This window comes from Lampetra planeri, chromosome 45, assembly GCF_965212315.1.
Source record: "Lampetra planeri chromosome 45, kcLamPlan1.2.h2, whole genome shotgun sequence".
NCBI classification, from domain to species: domain Eukaryota; kingdom Metazoa; phylum Chordata; class Hyperoartia; order Petromyzontiformes; family Petromyzontidae; genus Lampetra; species Lampetra planeri.
The window spans coordinates 6,730,069-6,750,258 of NC_136151.1; the positions used below are offsets into that span (position 1 = coordinate 6,730,069).

At 46.5% G+C, this 20,190-nt stretch overlaps 1 protein-coding gene across 1 annotated transcript; it reads right to left on the reverse strand.

Moving 5' to 3' along the window:
• Positions 1 to 3,565: 3,565 nt before the first annotated feature.
• LOC144733083 (zinc-binding protein A33-like) lies at positions 3,566 to 18,794 on the reverse strand. The gene is made up of 6 exons (XM_078614821.1): positions 16,976 to 18,794; positions 16,602 to 16,697; positions 11,920 to 12,153; positions 9,859 to 9,881; positions 9,376 to 9,476; positions 3,566 to 4,269 (listed from the first exon to the last, which is right to left on the reverse strand). The coding sequence occupies exons 1-6, from the start codon at positions 17,531 to 17,533 to the stop codon at positions 3,719 to 3,721; spliced, it is 1,563 nt and encodes a 520-aa protein (XP_078470947.1). The 5' UTR covers positions 17,534 to 18,794; the 3' UTR covers positions 3,566 to 3,718.
• Positions 18,795 to 20,190: the final 1,396 nt, after the last annotated feature.

The window sequence follows — 20,190 nt, forward strand, 5'->3', positions numbered from 1 at the left end:
TCAAATGAGTACCTGGTGTAGAGTATAAATGTCACCACTCGGGAGACAAAGGCGGCAGGGCTTCGTGTTGGCCATCCACCCACTCGTGTGCCGTGCCGGCCTTCATAGATGCTCGCTAACAGCACTTGCCCAACAGCCTGTTCAGGCTATACGGGGGATCTTTGTCTTTGTGCGGGTGGGTGAGTGAACAGGTTTGCAGGTGATCAGGTGGGAGGGAGATCAGCCGGGAATGGGCGCTTGAAAATGCATGAGGTGGGCAGCTGGGAGGGTGGCAGGATGAGCAGGTGTATGGCCGAGCAGGTGTGAGTGTGGGCAGGTGGGAGGGTCTCTGAAGACGGCTGGGGGGTAGTAGGTTCGGGAGTGGCAGGTGTCGGGTAGGAGAGTGTTGGGTGCAGGTGAGTGGGTGGTGGTCATCATTACCAAGTGGTCGTCATTATCATCATCATCTTGTTCTTCATCATCATCCATCAGTCAGGATCCATTCATCATCATAGCTCATGATGATGAGGAAAAAGCAAACTGACTGGGAGTGCAGCTATAAATACCACGAGACGCGCCATGGAATGTGGCCCAAGGCTACAGACAGCACTTACCTGTGAAGGCGTAAGCTATAGATTTACTAACTGTGCCAGGGTTTAATATCCGTTAATATGACATCTAAACAAACAAAACAACAGCAACAATCCCTAAAAAATACATGTTTACACACATCAGTCTCAGCTATGAGAGAGTCACATTCACAGCCTGGATGACAATCTTGACAATAGATTTTCAGATTTTATTTTTTATTCACCCAGAACACATTGACCCTTGACCCACAATACAATGTGATTACAATTCACAGGTAACCCAGAACACAATCAGGTCTATGTAAATTTACGCGATCTAACCAAATAAACCTTTATCATTGATAATATTGGTCGCGAAAGCCTACGTGTTAAAGTCGATTTGTTTAACCAGGTGGGAACTCAAGAGACCAGGATGAGTCTTGGTTGCAAGAGTAATGATAATGATGCGGATTCTGTTGCTGTTGATGATTCTGTTACTGCTGATAATGATTCTATTATTATTGATGTTACTGGTTCTAATCCCGATGCTGATGATGATAATGATGGAGCTACTGCTGTTGATGCTGTTGCTCCTGTTATTAATTCTGCTGCTGATACTTCTGCTGATGATCGAGTCGAGTTAAATTAAAATTTAACGAGGTGAAAACTCAGGAGATCAGGATGAGTCTTATTGACAAGAGTGACCTGGGTCACAAAAAAAAAAAGCAAAACAAGTCAAACCCATGCCAGCAATGAAGCAAGTATATAGAAATCTCACCCCCAGCCCAGAGCACAATGCGATTAGCGTTCACACAATTACACAACTGGTACGATATAATCAATGCGTCTCAAATCATCTACATGTTGCTAAACACCCTGAGACTCGAGGTCGGGTTCACATCGGATTGGTGTCTCACGTTAAAGAGGGGTGCTGCGGTGGCTCGGAGATGTTAACTCCCTCGCCTGGTATGCAGGAGGTCGTGGGTTGGATTACGACCCTGAAAGCTGCTGTATATTTGGAGTTTGCGTTGTCTCTATCCCTGTAATAACACACAATGTCTCTGTTATTAATGCGTGTTGAGACAATATTAGTCCTTTACATTATGGGAACCTCATTTGCCAGTAACAATATGATATCTGCTGGCGTCATCTGGTCCAACCCATGTGAGACTAGGCTCTAAGGAAAGCTGTCTCGGGTGTGGACCAATCAACTTCAAGGACAGTGCACATTATCAGAGTTATGTTTTTTGTTTGTATTATTACTGCAGGTATTGTGGTCTATGCAAACATGACTCCTTGTAAAAAGGTGTCAGTTTTGTTGCCAGATAGAAGGGTAAAAAACCAACTATAATATTAGTCCTGTGGTAGTGTAAGGTAGATCTTCACTCTCGATGTATATCAGGTGCTTAATAACTTTAACCCACTTCAAAGTCAAAACACAGTTCCCATTGTTGTCAGCAGAAGCGTTATCCCATAAATCGAAGGTTGTGGCTTCAGGTCCAAAAGTCTGGCAGCAGATAATTAAAATATTAATCAAAACAAACCTTTACGAATAATATTGGTGGCAAAAGACCTCCTACTACTACTAGGTATTAAAATGGCTTACATCTCTCTCTATGCCCTGTAAAATAAAACTAATTTGGGTGGGGGGAGGAGGGGGTCACTCGACCCCTGGTTAAAACAAAAATGCTTTATCCCAGCGACGCTCAGCACACACCACGAGTAGTCCCCCCCTAGTGATGCCATCCCATTCCCACCCCGGGTTTATCGCCCAACAAGCGAGTGACCACGAGGGGGACGGCGCGCGTCACGTGACGCGTGTTCCCAGCACGCCCGCGGTGAAGCTCCGCCCTCTCGGCGTTGAGCGCCACGCGGCGCGCGGTGCGAGGGACGATGACGTCAGAGAGAAGCTTGGCTCCCCCCGCCCTCCCCCACCAGTGCGCTAACCACTGCACCACAGCTCCACCCCACACTACCACACATGGCTATCTATACACTAAAGACAAAGATACCCCGTGTAGCCTTAACAGACTGTTGGGGCAAGTGCTGTTCGTAGCGAGTAGCAACTATGAAGGCCGGTACTGTGACACACGAGGGAGTGGGTAGGCAGCACCACGCCCAGACACACACAAAGACACAGTAACAAAGACACAAACACAATAACAAAGACACAACAACAAAGACACGCACAGACACAGTAACAAAGACACGCACAGACACAATAACAAAGACACACAAAGACAAAGATATGCACAGACACAGTAACAACGACACAGACACAATAACAAAGACACACAAAGACAAAGGCATACACACCAACCCACTTACTCGAAGACAAAGATCCCCCATATCGCTTAAAAATAATGTTGAGTTAAGTGCTGTTAGTGAGTTTCACCTATGAAGGCTAACCTGGGAAAGACCCGCTTTTGTATCCCCAGGGGTAATGTTTACTCATTGCACCAGGTAGTCATTTGAGGCTGAGTCGACCTAGGAAAGGACCCAAGACCGATTCATATAATCGCTTTCAATGTTTGTAAACCGGTCATGGGCCTCTCCTAGGTCGACTCAGCCTCAAATGAGTTCCTGGTGCGGTGTGTAAACTTCACCACTGGGGAGACAAAGGCGGCCGGGCGTGGTGCTGGCCACCCACCCCCTCGAGTGCTGTGCCGGCTTTCATAGGGGCCGTCCATAAATGACGTCACGCGATTTTTGACCCCCACCCCCCCCCCTTCGTCACACGGCGTTACAAAAAGTCAGACCCCCCCTCAAAAATGACGTCACAAAACTCTGCCCCCCCCCCCAAGAAAATAAAACATGCCTCAAATAGCTTTAAACTATTGTCATTGTAGTGCATATTTAATGTGGCGCTGCACTCTGATGTTGTAGGAGAAAACATTTAATAAAAAGTCTATTTAATTAAGTAGAACGTGTTGTCTATATTTATTTAAGTTACTAATTTTGACGTGACGTCACATTTTTCAACCCCCCCCCATCGTCACAAATGTCTGACCCCCCCCTAGGTGCGTGACGTCATTCATGGACGGCCCCATAGGTGCTCGCTAACAGCACTTGCCCAACAGCCTGTTAAGGCTACACGAGGGATCTGTGTCTTTGTGTGCATGAGTCTGTGCGTTGTGCCCGTTTCTCTGCGCTGCTCACACTCCGTGCTCTCAGGACGCACGACTCAGATCCAGAATCCTCACCGAGTTACCAACAAATTGATACACACCCAGTGCGGGGTAGAGCGGTTGACTAAACGAGTGGTGGATGGAGTGCAGCAGCTCCATGGAGTCGGCGCGGTAAAACGACAGCAGCCCCGCCTCCCAGTGCAGGTGACACCCGACTCTCCGGGGAGGATCCCTCACTGACACTGAGGTCTCTACACCACCATGAAGCACTGAGCAGCTGTTGTTGTCTTTATATAAAACCCAGGATGAGTTGTTCTCTCCCAGCCCGCACTCTTTACCATTCCCTTTCCGTGCGATCGTCCCGTACGCGACTCCGACCTCACAGCCCCACGCCGGACCCCCCACGTCCACCTCCCAGTAGTGCTGACCCGACGAGAAGCTCTCGGAGCACAGGGCTTGTGGATAGACATCAAAGCGGTGTGGGTGATCGGGGCGACCCTGGGAGACAGTGGTCCACGTCACCGTCCTGAGATCCGAGGAAATCTGGAGGTTGTTGTAGGCCGAGTTTGGGTCCACAGTCGGTGAGCGTCCGTCTGCAGTAACGATAATCACAGTAGGCGTATAACAACAGCACCACTATAACAACAGCACTCGTGCACTAACACGCACGTACACTACAATAGAGCAATTCATAATGAGCATTGTTATACAACGTTGTAATGCGTAGCTATCGGTGTGATGACATGTAACGGGCACTTTGTCAATCCGCTGCTGGATGAGGGCCTCGCTACACCGTGCGGGTCGCAGGGGATATTTGACCATACTTCACCACGCCGGTCACCGCGCGTTGGCGAAGGCAGGTGGCGCGGCTGGCGAGAGCACAGAAGTACAGTACAGCGGTGCGTTTGTCTGCCCCGCCATCTACATTTTTAAAAGTCGAGCTTCAGCTCAATATTCACTGTGTAATAGATGTAAAACATGTGATGATACCATCAAAATGTGAACTGCTCTATATATTCTAATGCAAGGCTGAAAACTTAAAATATATTAATTGCTTCCAACATGTATTTGTTAAAATGTTTTAATTGAAATAGAACGATCAAACATAGAACAATTGTAAATTTTTTTCGGTAAAGTCACGTAGGTAAAATAATAATAATAAAATAAAATGATACAGTAAATTTAGCTGTGAAGGTCCCACGTGAAGACGGAGACTTGTGTTGCCTCCGAAACGTCGTGATTTAATGGAGTTATTTTCATGTATTATTTTAATTATTTATTTTTACCTACGTGACTTTACCGAAACAACCTAAGAGTATGAATCCTTGCAGTCACGAAAGCTTCAAATCTAGAATGAATTGTTAAGTTAAATCAATAAAGTTCTAATAATAAAAAATAAAACATTCCTTTAAGAAAGTAATAGGACTTTTCAAAAATCGCAGCCTTTGCGATTTGCTAATCACATTGTTTCAAATTGCGACTTCGATTTGAAATCGATTCATCGTTCAGCCCCACTGTGCGGTAGTGACCGTGGGAGGCAGTGGATCACAGCAGCAGCGTGGATATCAACACCGCCGCAGCGTCTCTGTGTGTGTACAACAAACACAAACATCTCCCGTGTGTCACCTTTCACAGGCTGTAGGGGCAAGTGGTGTTGGTGAGCACCTGTGAAGGCTGGCACGGCACACGAGGTGGGTGTGATAGTGTAGTGATGTACAATCGTGTGTGTGTGTGTGTGATAGTGTAGTGATGTACACTCGTGTGTGTGTGTGTGTGTGTGGTAGTGTAGCGATGTACATTGTGTGTATGTGATAGTGTAGTGATGTACACTGTGTGTGATAGTGTAGTGATGTACACTGTGTGTGATAGTGTAGTGATGTACACTCGTGTGTGTGTGTGTGATAGTGTAGTGATGTACACTCGTGTGTGTGTGTGATAGTGTAGTGATGTACACTCGTGTGTGTGTGACAGTGTAGTGATGTACACTCGTGTGTGTGTGACAGTGTAGTGATGTACACTCGTGTGTGTGTGTGTGACAGTGTAGTGATGTACACTCGTGTGTGTGTGTGTGACAGTGTAGTGATGTACACTCGTGTGTGTGTGTGATAGTGTAGTGATGTACACTCGTGTGTGTGTGTGATAGTGTAGTGATGTACACTCGTGTGTGTGTGTGATAGTGTAGTGATGTACACTCGTGTGTGTGTGTGTGATAGTGTAGTGATGTACACTCGTGTGTGTGTGTGATAGTGTAGTGATGTACACTCGTGCGTGTGTGATAGTGTAGTGATGTACACTCGTGCGTGTGTGATAGTGTAGTGATGTACACTCGTGCGTGTGTGATAGTGTAGTGATGTACACTCGTGTGCGTGTGTGTGAGATAGTGTAGTGATGCACACTCGTGTGTGTGTGATGGTGTAGTGATGTACACTCGTGTGTGTGTGTGTGATAGTGAAGTGATGTACACTCGTGTGTGTGTGATAGTGTAGTGATGTACACTCGTGTGTGTGTGTGTGATAGTTTAGTGATGTACACTCGTGTGTGTGATAGTGTAGTGATGCACACTCGTGTGTGTGTGTGTGATAGTGTAGTGATGTACACTCGTGTGTGTGTGTGTGTGATAGTGTAGTGATGTACATTCGTGTGTGTGTGTGATAGTGTAGTGATGTACATTCGTGTGTGTGTGTGATAGTGTAGTGATGTACACTCGTGTGTGTGTGTGATAGTGTAGTGATGTACACTCGTGTGTGTGTGATAGTGTAGTGATGTACACTCGCGTGTGTGTGTGATAGTGTAGTGATGTACACTCGTGTGTGTGTGTGATAGTTTAGTGATGTACACTCGTGTGTGTGATAGTGTAGTGATGCACACTCGTGTGTGTGTGTGTGATAGTGTAGTGATGTACACTCGTGTGTGTGTGTGTGTGATAGTGTAGTGATGTACATTCGTGTGTGTGTGTGATAGTGTAGTGATGTACACTCGTGTGTGTGTGATAGTGTAGTGATGTACACTCGCGTGTGTGTGTGATAGTGTTGTGATGTACACTCGTGTGTGTGATAGTGTAGTGATGTACACTCGTGTGTGTGATAGTGTAGTGATGTACACTCGTGTGTGTGATAGTGTAGTGATGTACACTCGTGTGTGTGTGTGATAGTGTAGTGATGTACACTCGTGTGTGGGTGTGATAGTGTAGTGATGTACACTCGTGTGTGATAGTGTAGTGATGTACACTCGTGTGTGTCTGATAGTGTAGTGATGTACACTCGTGTGTGTGATAGTGTAGTGTAGTCACTATGTAGTGAATTGCACGATCAACCAGGGTGAAGCCTTTGGGCTGGCTGGCTGTCTGATAAACCTCTGAATATTCACAAATAATTATCAAGGTGCCTTTGATTCTGAGAGCTTTACACATTAACACGGAACCCTAAGAATCCTAACGGTGTCTGAATCTGTATCACGCTGCCTTAAGTACTAATAATGAATCCTCAGAATCTCAGCCATAGCGTCTGTGTAAAACACTCACAGAGACAGCATAGCAACAGCATCCTGGGCAATAGTAATGTATCTGTATGTATGTACAGTGATACACATGGTCAGCCACAGTGATAGCCCAGTCTGGCTTTGTGAGCCTCGGGTATTAACCTTGACCCCAATAATCCTTAAGGTGCCTTAGTAGGGATATAGTAGCCTCAGGCATCATTAATGAATATTGAGACTCATTAGGCTGCCTTAGTCTGGATATGAGCCTACATCATTAACAATGAACCCTATGCATCAGAACGGTGATGTAGTCTGGCTTTAGTCTGATGATAATATCGATCACAGAGAAGACTCATAGTCATAGATTAATCTGCTACAATGGTTACTTTGTCCAACAGCATCCTCACTGGATAATACAAACATGTAATATCAATGGAGCTCATGTAATAGTGAAATACACTCGTGGTTGTGCTATATAGTTTTGTCCAATGAATACATTACATTCGTAATGTTGATATTTGCACGTGCAGTGCGTTACAAGATTAACCAAGGTTATGCCTTAGTCTGGTTCTGTGATCCTCAGCCATTAACTGGGGGAACCTAAGAATTCTTAAAGTGTCTTAGTTTGAATCTCTGAACATCAGTCTGTTAATATGAAGCCTAATAATCTCAAATGTGTCTTGGTCTGGATGTATGATCCTTGGGCATTAACAATCATCCATAAGATTCCTATAATTACTTTGATCTAGTTTAAAAAACCATAGCCTTTGTCATTGAATCATACAAATACCGCAGGCTACCTTTGTGCCCACAGTGCTGATGTTTGCCAGATGTACTAGGTACTCATTAAGGCTGAGTCGATCTAGGAGAGGTCCAACATTGGTTCTGAATCCAGCCATGGCCGTGAATCACGTGTAGGTGACCATGTTTGTAGCTCAGTGCACAAACCACCCCATCTTCATTGAACATTCACTCTCGCTCATCCATACACCCATACACCTCCGATTTGCACGGTTGGCTACGTACAGTGTGAATGAAGTTAAAGATACATGCATACATATGTAGTGGTTTAACGCGCACCAAGGGGGGTAATTGTAAACACGTGTGGGCTGGGAACAGTGGGGTCGTGCCGGGACAGGCTGGTGTTGCTGGGGGACAAGGAGGAGAGAGAGACGACCCGTTAGGCAATTATGGATGCAGGGCAGTGATTGGCCGGTTGTTGTTGCCAGGGACAGGGTGGCGCCGCTAAGTCTGGGAATGGGGACAAGTGGCGCCGGGGGCCGGGGGCGCGGGGCGTTAGGGGGGATGCCAATTAATTAATTGGAAATTAATAGGGACGGTATAAATACGGGAGAGTGAGAGTGAGACGGGAAGTTGTGATGGGAGCTGGACGGAGTCGGTGGGAGCAGAAGAAGAAGTGTAGGGTAGCAGTGGAATAGAAGAAGTGTAGGGTAGCAGTGGAGTAGAAGAGCAGTGTAGAGTAGCAGTAGAGATGGAGAAGCTGAACGAGAGAGATAGTCGGAGTGAGACGGAGAAGCCAAATGAGATAGTCGGAGAAGCCGAGAGAGAGCGATGGCTGGAGTGGGACGGAGAAGCAGAGTGGGGAGTCGGGAGAGACGGAGAGAGGGAGGAACGGGGCGAGCGAGGCCGTCGGAGCGCGGCGAGCGAGCGGAGAACGCGCTGGAGAATGGTGGCGAAATGTGCTGTGTTGGATAAAATAAAGTGACGACAGAAAAGGAAGAAGTTGTCTGCGTAAAGTTCAGCACTACACATACACCATTACAAAGGCAAAGATATCCCCGTATATTTTTAACAGACTGTTGGGGCAAATGCTGTTAGCGAGCACCTATGAAGACCAGCATGGCACACGAGGGGGTGGGTGGCCAGTACCACGCCTGACCGCTTTTGTATCTCTCGTGGCTATGTCTACACACTGCACCAGATACTAATTTGTTTGTATGTTTAACCTCTTTCGCACCGCACATAGCCGACCATGTATTTACGGCTGAGTCTTCCTAGGGGGGTTCAGGACCTGTTCAGATAATCATCACTGGTGTTGGCCGTGAGCAGAAATCGAACTCCAGTGGCTGGATTTGTAGCGCAGCATGCTAACTGCTAGACAACCCCTTTCCATACACTTCATTTCATCGCGACATACACACAGCCATGATTACATATGCAATAACATACATGCACATGTGGCAAGAGTCCGTGTTACTCACACATGAACGGCAGCAGTTTGATCAGAGCTCCCTGCTGTGCGCTTATCGTGGCAATATCTTCTTTGCTGGGAGATGAGTGTGGAGCTTCCTTCTGAGCGTCTCTCCAATGACACCACAACCAGCAGTGACTCACACAGCCCGTGTCTTACATAGCATAATGACGCACAGCAATCATCACACAGCATCATCACAGAGCATCATCGCACATATAATCATCACATGCAGCATCATCACACACAGCCAGTGTCCTACAAAACATCATCACCCAGTATCATCATCACACATAGCATCATCGCACACAGCATCATCACGCCCGACCAGCATCATCACATACACTCCATACAGCATCATAACACAAAACATTATCACTCACAACATCATCACACAGCATTATCTTCACAGACAGCATCATTACACACAGTATCATGTCTCACACACAGAGTGACCCAGTGTGTGAATCTGTGTGAGTTCATGAGTCCATACCGGTTTGTCTCCTTCAGGTGAACCTGCAGGAGTCAGACACAGGGGGCACGAGTCAGGTCATTTTCAGCCACGTTAACAACACGGTTATTGGTAGACACGATGAGGGTGCGCTCAGCCATTCGCGTATCCCAGTGTTATTGGTTGTAATCAAGACAAAACCGTAGATTTGTTTGGACTCGATGATTATCATCAGCAAGGTGTCACCTCTCAAACCATTGCCACAGGCAATAGCATACGTGGCACTCAACATCGAGTGGCAGTGATTGTGAACCAACATTCGAAATAATCATCCATCCAGAGCATTGCGTTACCTTTGTCAGTAGTTTAGGGACGATTTTTGGGCCAGGGTAAAACTATGTGGCATGGGGTCGGAGCCATTCCCAGTACACCTTAGTGTGCCACATTATTTAACATATATTTCGACCACGTAGTTCGTGAAGCCTTCAACAGCTGTACCAGGGGAATTTCCATCTGGTACAGATACAATGGGAGGCTGATCAATGCCCAGGTGTGGTCAAGGGATGGCTCCCTATTGCTCAACCATGTTATGTATGCCGATGATCTGGTAATTGCTGCTCACTTGGAGGAGGAGTTGGAGGCACTGCTGGTTAACCTGGAGCTTGCCACTAAGAGGTGGGGCCTTACCATCAGCCCCACCAAAACTAAGCACCTGCCTGGGTATTTTGTACCATCGGACACTCCACCCCCACAACTTACAATTAGTGATAGGACAGGTGTGGAGAGAGTGGAGAGTGTCCCATACCTGGGCATGACCGGCTCCGGTTTAACAACAGAGGTCACACTCCGAACCAGTCAAGCGGCATTATCTTTTCATCGGTTGCGTAACACTGTGTGGAAGCTACCTGGTCTGTCGCTCCGCACGAAGCTTCAGGTCTTCTCGGCCACAGTCATTCCCTCCCTTCTCTATGCTTGCGAAAAGTGGACCCCCGTAATGGAACATCTTCGCCGGTTAGAAACATTTAGGCTGGCCTGCCTACGATCCATCCTGGGTTTAACCAGGCTGGATTGTGTGAGGAACTCACAAATCCTTGAAAGATTTGGACAAGGTCCCATCGGTGAGCTCCTCTGGCAGGCAAGGCTGCGTTGGCTGGGTCATGTAGCCCGCATGCCCAGCCACCGCATGCCTAAACAGCTTTTGTTCGGCCGGATCGAGGGGGCTAAACGGGCGCAGCACAGGCTAGAGAAGAGATGAAGTGATGTCGTATAGGAGGATGTGGAGCCAAGTGGACTTGCCGATGACTGGTACCAGCGGTGTCAAGATTGGCCTCTGTGGAGGAGGCTCGTGAAGGATGCTACTGGGCAGTTGGAGACAGTCGCCCTCCAACAACAACGGAGGGCGGAGGAGCGACGCTCACAACAACGAGCGGGTGGCTAAAGCACAGCAAGTTGGCACAGTAGGGGGTACAGGTGGTGCATCAGCCAGTCATCTCAGTCAGTCGACCCGTGGCACCTGGGTCTGCCCCGTGACCTCCTGCTAGCGGGTATTCGACACTTCACGTGGTTTCAACGTGCACATAGCCTGGTACAAGCGTCGTGTTGACATCACCGCCACTAAGTGGCGAATGGCGGTTGTTGTGTCTGTGCGTGCACAAATACCCGTGTGTGTGTTTCTTTGTAGTGTCTGTGTGCGTGTCTGTTTGTGTGTCTTTCATTTGTGTGTGCCTCCCCCGTGTGAGTTTGTGTGTTCAATTGTAGTGACTCATTGCGCCTCTTTCAATAAGCAAGACGGGATCAGGACTCAAGGTAAGTGAAAATGCAATGGATTTGTTTCTATTCATGTTACTTTATCTTATGCTTTATTTACTACAGTTATTTTACAGTGTTACATGAAAATGTACAGTATTTCTTCTTATTTATGAGTTTAACAATGCTTCAGTTTTTTTCTTGAACCAGAACACATTTCATGACAGCAACTGTAATGGAATTCAAATAGGGTACATTGTTGTGTTCCGACTTATGGACTGTTCGACTTTGCGAACAGGCCTGGGAACGAGTTGTGTTCGTAAGTCGAGTACTATCCTAGCTATGAAAATGCTCTACCTGCAGGAACGTGAGCGAGTCCCTCTCCTCCTGCAGAGCGTGCAGGCACGTGGCTGCTGCCTTGAGGTAGCTGATCTCGTGCTCGTAATGAGCGATGTTCTCCTCGATCCGGGACAGCAGCTTGCCCCCCTTCACATCCACGCGATCCAGAGCCGTCTTCTCATCGTCATCCAGAATCGCCCTCATGCGGTTGAACTCGCCTGTGATATGAGCCTTGGTCTGGACCATGCAATCCTGCAAGGGTGTGCGATGGATGCTACCAATTAATATTCAATGCTATAAACACCAAAATCACGTTGTTTTCTGACTACTCACATCTCATTGAACAGGTCGATAACTTTTAAGTATCTAGTTCCTTCACATCCATAAAATGGATAGTAAAATAAAAAGTAAAATTGTATTCCTCTTTGGAAATAATCACAACATAAAGTGAAACATTAAATTGTAAATCGAAACATAATTTTCCATACGGTCCCATTATATGACCTAAGATGCATTACTGAACCAAAACATACTAAAAAACAGTTCAAAACAACTGAGATATTTTACGCACAAATATGGAAAACAATAACGACTAATAACTTACTATAATTACCTGTTATTAAAACTACCTCACGTTACTGGAATGTCCATGCCTCTCAACATAGGCTGGGCTCTCTCCCCTCCCTCCACCGTTTCAATTCACTATTAGCTCAGACTGCACACTTCAGCTGCTGTAACTGCATGGACCCAACCCTTTTGTTGTTAATTTTTGTATTGCCATTATGGTCTTTTTTATTCACTCGATCGAACAAAGACGGCCGCTGCATCGCATGCTTTCGGGTGTGCTTCTGTGGCCATCTGGAACGTTCTTCCTTCAAATATTAGGAAGCCATTGGAGCTATGTACTTTTACATCGTCTCGATTGAGAACTGCTTTTGTGTTTAGTTTGTTGTCCTTCCCCCGCACCTCCGATTAGCACGATTGGCTTACGTAGAATCATGTTCACATCACCTCAAGCTCATCTGTTCACTAACCATAAATTAGTAATTTTTTGGTGCAATAAACCGTGTTTATTTTGGTGGAGGAGGTGGAAAGGTACCGACTAGATGTAGTTGGTCTCACCTACACACACAGCATTGGCACTGGTAGAAAACTTCTCAATCGGGGGTGGTCTCTCTCCTGTTCTGGCATAACCCCTGGTGAGAGGCCCCGGGTGAATGGGGGATACTCACAAGCCCCCGGCTGGGTGCTGTTCAGTTGGAGTTTGTCCCAGTGGGAAATGATGTAGATACCTGGAGAGGCGTGATAAGGGGGAATGCCACCCTTGATCTGACTCCGAATGTTGAGATGTTAATGGAATTCTGTGATAGTAACAGAATGTCAATAACAAACACCATGTTTGAACAAAAGGATGCTCATATGTGTACTTGGCAACAGGGCACCTTGGGCCGAAGGTCAATGATTGACTTTATATTGGTATCAGAACTAAGGACATATGTTGTGGACACTCAGGTGAAGAAAGGGGCAGAGCTGTCAACTGATCACCACCTGGTGGAAAGTTAGATGCAATGCTCGGGGCACTGACCAGATAGACGTGGAAGGCCCAAACGAATAGTGCAGCTTTCTGAGAACGTCTGGCAGAAGACCCAGTGCAGAAAGATTTTAAATTCCACCTTTGGAAAAACGTATCTTGCTCTCCAGAGAAGGTGATGGACATTGAGTCCGAGTGGACAATGCTCAGGACCTCGATTTGTGGATGTGACTGAGAAAAGCTGTTGTTGGAAGACAGTTAGTGCCTTTGAAAGTGGCAAGCCTAGGTCCTGCTATTGGACACCAATGCTGAGGGACGCTGTCAAGCTGAATAAGGAGGCTTTTTCCTAGCTATGCTCGGAAAAAGGTCTCCTTACTCGATCGAGAGGTACCTGCTTGCCAAGAGGGTGGCAGCGGTAGCAATCACTGATGCGAAAGCCCGGGCATGGGAGGAACTTGGAGAGGCCATGGAGAGAGACTTCCTGTCAGCCTCAAAGATATTCTGGCAAACCATCCTACGCATTGGGAAGCGTCAACGGGGCGTGGCCCAGGCTGTTCTTAGTAAGGGTGGCGTAACATTGAACTCAACTAAGGAGATAGCTGACAGCTGGAAGGAACACTTTGGTGAGCTCCTCAACCCGGTGGACAAGCCCTCCTCTCAGAAGCCAGCTCTGGAAACAGCTGGGGGGATCAGATCCATCTTGGCTGCTGAAGTCTCTGTGGCGGTTGAGGGTCTTCATAATGGCAAAGCTGCTAGAGTGGATGAGATTCACCCAGAGTTGTTGAAAGCACTGGACAGTGTAGGTGTGTCGTGGTTAACAGGCCTCTTCAATGTTGCATGGAAGGCGATGGGTACAGTACCTCTGGATTGACAAACTGGAGCCGTGGTTCCCATTTTTAAGAAAGGGGACTAGAGGGTGTGCTCCAACTAAAGACGGTTCACACTCCTTAACGTCCCAGGTAAAGCAAAGGCTAGAGTGCTGGAGAGGAGGCTCCTGCCGGTTGGTTGATCCTCAGGTTCAGGAGGAACAAGAAAAATTCCGTCAGGGTCGTGGAACAACAGACCAGCTCTTTTCCTTCTTACAGATATTTGAGGGGTCATGAGAGTATGCTTCTTCAGTCTACCTTTGCTTTGTAAACTTGGAGAAGGCATATTACCGTGTTCCCTGTAATGCTTTCGTGATTGCAGGAATTACGAAAGCTCCAAATCAAGTTTGAACCACCTCTACGGGGAGGATTTACGTTTTTTTCCTCTCTCTCTGTCTCTGTGTTGTCTCTCTCTGCTTGTGTGTCTGTCTTTGTGTCTCCATGTCTGTGTTTTGTCTCTCTCTCAAATTTAACACTTAACTTCTAATTTAGCAATCTTTGAAAGAACGTAATCAACCAGGCTATGCGTTAATTGTGTGTTGACCGACTTTCTGTGTTTCATTGCATTGCATTTCCAAATTTGACTAAGTTTTGTTTAATTAAGTGTGTTTTCTCTCTCTGTGTGTGTCTTTGTGTTGTTGCTCTAGTATTTCCTGCAGTCACGACAGCTCCAAATCTCTCATTGACATGCTAATTTCTCTACCCCCCCTCTTTCTCTGCCTCCCTCTCGCTCTATTTAAGGCCTCGACACAGAGGCGTTGTTTCTCTGTGTGCCTATGCGTGTGTCTCTCTCTGTGTCTCTGTGTTATCTCTGCTTATGTGTCTGTCTATATGTCTCCGTGTCTGTGTTTTGTCTCTCTATCAAATTTTGCAACCTTTGGAAGAACGTAATCAACCAGGTAGGGTGTTGACTGTTACGTTATGTGTTGTATTGCATTATATTTCTAAGTCTACTAGCTTTATTTTCTCTTTCATTCGTACCTGATGATGATTGCTTGTGTTGCAATCGAAACGTCATATGCTATTATTTAATTTATTTTTCTTTCTACGTGACTTTACCGAAAAAACCAAAAAGTTATTCTTGCAGTCACGAAAGCTCCAAATCAAGTTTGAGTTTAAGTACCTCGGGGTTTCTTTCCTGAGTGATGGTAAGTGGGAGCGGGAGATCGGCCGGTGGATCAGTGCGGCGTTCCAAGTGTTGCAGGCGCTGTACCGTTTCATGGTCGTGAAGTGGGAGGTGAGTTCTCGAACAAAGCTTTGGCTTTACAGGTCGATCTACGTTCTCACATTCACCTATTGTCATGAGCTTTGGATAACGTCTGAAAGGATGAGATCGCGGGTACAAGGGACCGAAATGGGGTTTCTCTGCATGGTTGCTGGGCTTACTCTCCATGATCGGGTGAGGAGCTCAGTAATCCAGGAAAGCCTCAGAGTGGGGCTGCTGGATCGAGAGGAGCCAGTTGAGGTGGTTTGGGCACCTGGTAAGGATGCCCCTCGATAGACTCCCCCTGGAACTCTTCTGGGAACGTTCCACTGGGCGACGACCCCGGGGCCGACCCAGGACACGCGGGTGGCCTGGGAATTCCCCAGGAAGTGCTAGTCTGTCACCAGGGAAAGGGACGTCTAGATCGTCCTACTCAACATTCTGCTGCCGCGACCCTCACCAGGATAAGTGGATTGAGAATCGAACAAACTCATGCATGCGACAATGCAAACAGGCTCAGAGAAATACTGTTGAAGACATATCAAAAGTAGACAAAATTATGTAATTATTATTACGATTAAAATGTACGACACCAAAAGAGTTAATACATCATGATTCGTGGAAATTAAATTTAAAACTTTTAAATAGTCCTTGACTCTACGTTGTGTCTGCTTGAGAATTGGGTGCCTGTCATGAGAGAAAAAGTGTTTTCCTGCATTCCCTTACACGCTCTTGAAGCCTCAATTTCCTGTCGTATTTTATCACCTTCACTCGTTTAATTTATAGTTTATATTTCAATGCAGTCGTTGCTCCATACTGCGTTATTTTATCTCACCCATTGCAAGTCATTCAAGTTATCCTGTGAAATGCTTTGCAGTCGCATGAGATGTGAACTTTTTTTCTTCCATAAACGTTGCATTTGTTTACATTAACATTTCAAGCACCCGTCGCCATAATAATGCAATATCCTGCACAGTTATTATACATTGACCCAAGACTAAACATAGTTTACTTGAGTCTATGGAGTTGTCCTCACAGGGAGCGTCACAGACTCCATGCAGGGTGGATGTCACAAGGTCATAAAGTCCACACGTGGTACCTGCACGTCCTTGCGAGTGGCCTTCATCCGTCCCACGGACGCCTCCGCTTTCTTCCTCTTCTCATCCACCGCTCGCGTCTCCTCTCCAACTCCACTCTGTAAGAGACAAAGTCACCAGAGGAGACTCCACTCCCTGAGCGGCCCCCTCTCAGCCCCACTCCACACGGAGCACTCCACAGTGATGGCCCTAAAATGCCCATCAGAAGATAGGCAAGCAAGTCACCCCCTCCTGACTGGATAGTCTGAAATGCATGCCACAGCGGGAAAGAATAAGCCCAGGGTGATGTTTAACACATTTGCACAGTGATAACTTTTTTCAATTTGTGTTCTGGTATCGTTTGAGTGGCTTCTATACACCCCATGAAGGACCTCACCTTCCGTGTCTTGTGCTCATCTTCCAGTGCGATGATATCATGTCGTTTGTGTGCACAAGTGATGGAGCAGACCGTGCAGACCAGGCCGACGTCCTGCTTGCAGTAGAACCGGTAAGGATCTTCATGCTTCTTGCATCTCCGTTCCTCCACATTAACAATGGGAGCCATTAGGACATGGTCCTTAAACTTGGGGTTTTTAAGGTGGGGCTTCAGGTGGGATTCACAGAAGGAAGTCTCACACCTGAGGTAGGTCTTCACTGCACGTGTCTCCCCATCATCACAGCCGTCACAGAAGACAACTCCGGCCATCCTCTCTCCAACTCTGAGCTGCTCCACCAGGTTGGCGAGCGCCACGTTCCTCTTCAGCTGGGGCCGCTCAGGGAAGGCCGCTCGGCACTGCGGGCAGCTGAAGCTGCTCGCTCTCTCCCAGGCACCGTCCAGACACCGGAGGCAGAACGAGTGTCCGCAGCTCAGCGTGTAGGGGCAGTCAAACGTGCGCAGGCAGATGGGGCAGCTCAGCTCACTGTCGACACAATCACTGGGAGACGCGCTCGCCATGGCCCATGGCTTCACTCGGACTCAGTCGCTCGCCGCGGCTCACGGAGGAGCTATCGCAGCAGCAGCAGCTCACACAGCGGAGACGAACAAGGAAATGAACTTGACTTCACCTGCAGTTAAGTTATAAATACCTCGAGACACGCCCTGGAATGTTCCATACGGCGGCTGGGCTCACCTGTGTAGACGTGGCGGTACAGTCACGCACTGTGTTAGCTAAAACTGATTTTTGTGTTTAGTTTGTTGTCCTTCCTCTGCACTTCCGATTAGCACGGTTGGCTACGTACGGTGTGGAAGAAGTTCAACATACATACATAGCTTTGACCGGTCTCAATTGATATATTTGTACAAACAAAACCCAGCAGCAGCAACCTGGGACACAGCAATAATGGTTTATCCCACAGGCTGATTGACGGGCAAGGGTCAGGCTGTGTGCATTGCACTATGGAACCGCACCTTGTGCAAACATTTTGATGGTAAAGGTTAACTAGTTTTTTTCCCATCTGTGTTTTCATTCATTATTTTTTATTGCAAGGCCTGTTTGTTTAAGCTTCACAGTCTGTAATCGTCTTCCACCATTATCAACTAATAGTTAACTACTGGCTTCATGCATCCTCTGTTCATCTGTCAATAATTGTTTAGTTTTTTTTTTAATTCTGACTACACCTTATTATGCTGAGTGGACGGTGGTTGTATGTATGTTGATCTTCTTTTTCACCGTACGTAGTCAACCGTGCTAATCGAAGGTGTGTGGGTGCGTGTGTAGGTGAGTGAGTGATTTAGTGTGTGGGTGAGTGGTTGGGTGAGTAGGTGTGTGGGTGAGTGGTTGAGTATGTTGAACTTATGTCGCAGCGTACGTAGCCACTCGTGCTAATCGAAGGTGCGAGTGGGTGGTGGTGGAGGATGAGTAAGTGGGGGGGGGTTATTTGGTGAGAGGGGAGACAGATAGGCCGTAAGGTGAAGACGTTTTACGTTTAATCCCGTTCCCATATATGGGGCACTAAATTCTTTTCATTCTAATAAAAAGATCTATTGCTGTTGGCCGTGATAATAAAAGTTCTCCATGTCTAATCCTGCAGTTTATTTTTTATTATTGTTTAAAGTCGGCAATATTTCTTTCCTCGCGTAATAATATTTTGATCATCAGTGATGAGGCTTTGCGTCACGTGCTTCCCGCTAGACCAATAAGGTGGCTGCTTTTTGGGACGAGAGGTAAACATTAGTCCAAGATGTCTGCGCCCTTGTTGTCAATGTCGAGTAGTGAAGAGGAAATTACGGCCAGACCTCCTTCAAAAGTCCGTAAAAAGTATTTTAAACAATGCTACATGCATCTCACATCCATAAAGAAAGAAGAAACAAAGGATTTTACACGGACACGGTGGGATACATTCAGAAACTGCGTCAAACGGTGGCTTTTTTTGCAAGGTGAGAATCGGAGAATAGCAGAAACATACAAACATTGTCTAGAAATCGAGTTTGATAATGTTCCCGAAGACGCTGGGTTTCACTCCACTTGCTACAGGCGTTTCATTGACAAAAAGCGCTTGGATGCGGCCGAAAAACGGGCCACACAGCGTCCTGAAGCTCAAGATCAAGGCCAGTCTGTGCCATCGGGTAGTAACGTTATATCGCTGCAGTTGATTGTCCCGCAAAAAAACTTAGGTCCAGGACCGGCCTGCCAGTAGCTTGTGCTGGTCCTGTGCATAATTTGTAAGAAAATGGACAAGTACATTAATGTGGGAGGCAAACGCCAGACGGACCATCTTTCACAGGCAGAAACGTCAGCACGTAGGTAAAAACAAAAACACACACATACACACGTTTGAACTTTTATTCCCTTATGCTGGGTACCATGGCTAACTTTCAATTACAATTACATAATTTATGTAATGTTTATTTTACAGTCAGAGACAGATTTGCATTGTTTTGCATACAGCTACAGCCAGAACACTCAATATTGTTTAACTCTTAACACAGTTTTTTATTAGTTGAATTAGTTTTATTTATTTATTTACAGGCAATTTGCTGAAAGCTGCTGAGATGAAGGAAGACACTAGCATTCTTGTGCATATTCGAGACAAAGACTGTGCGTCTCTGGAGGTGCGATACCACAAGGCCTGTTATAGACAGTACACCAGGTTCTTGACAAAGTCTAGTGCATCAGTTACTGTGACCTCAGATGAACAGTGAGTTAGCAATATTTTATATTAATAAATATTAATGAATAATTCCCTCACATTTTCACATTTCAAAAGTAGGAGGTTGGCCCGTGATTTCACCCAGCTGGTGTTTCACTCCCTCAAGAAGCGCAACATAAGTGAGATGGTTTTCGTTGAGACATTGTCTGCAGATAAGCTGATAGACAGGCTACCTCATCCATCAAGTACAGAAACAACAGAGTCAACTGAGGTAACTAGCGAAATGACTGAAAACAGGGCTAGTGCAAAAGCTGGTCCACATAGACCAAGTTCAATGGCCTCCATCAATACTGCAGAGGACACGAGGACACTTTACAGTGCGGCATTAATTTTAAAGATGCTTCTGTGTGACTCTCCCGGTATGAAATGCCCGTGGCTACCCACATCAGATGACTAAATGTGAGCGAGGCAAAATCTGTCGTTTCAATTGAACTGTACAATCTGATTTCCTGGATTATTGGT

What these genes read in the sequence shown, in the direction of transcription:
- LOC144733083 (XM_078614821.1), bottom strand. Translation starts at nt 17,533, where the DNA reads ATGGCGAGCGCGTCTCCCAGTGATTGTGTCGACAGTGAGCTGAGCTGC. An exon ending in ACTCGCTCACGTTCCTGCAG is followed by an intron (nt 9,882 to 11,919) that starts GTAGAGCATTTT and finishes TGACTCCTGCAG; the next exon opens with GTTCACCTGAAGGAGACAAA. An exon ending in CACCTGAAGGAGACAAACCG is followed by an intron (nt 9,477 to 9,858) that starts GTATGGACTCAT and finishes GTGTCATTGGAG; the next exon opens with AGACGCTCAGAAGGAAGCTC.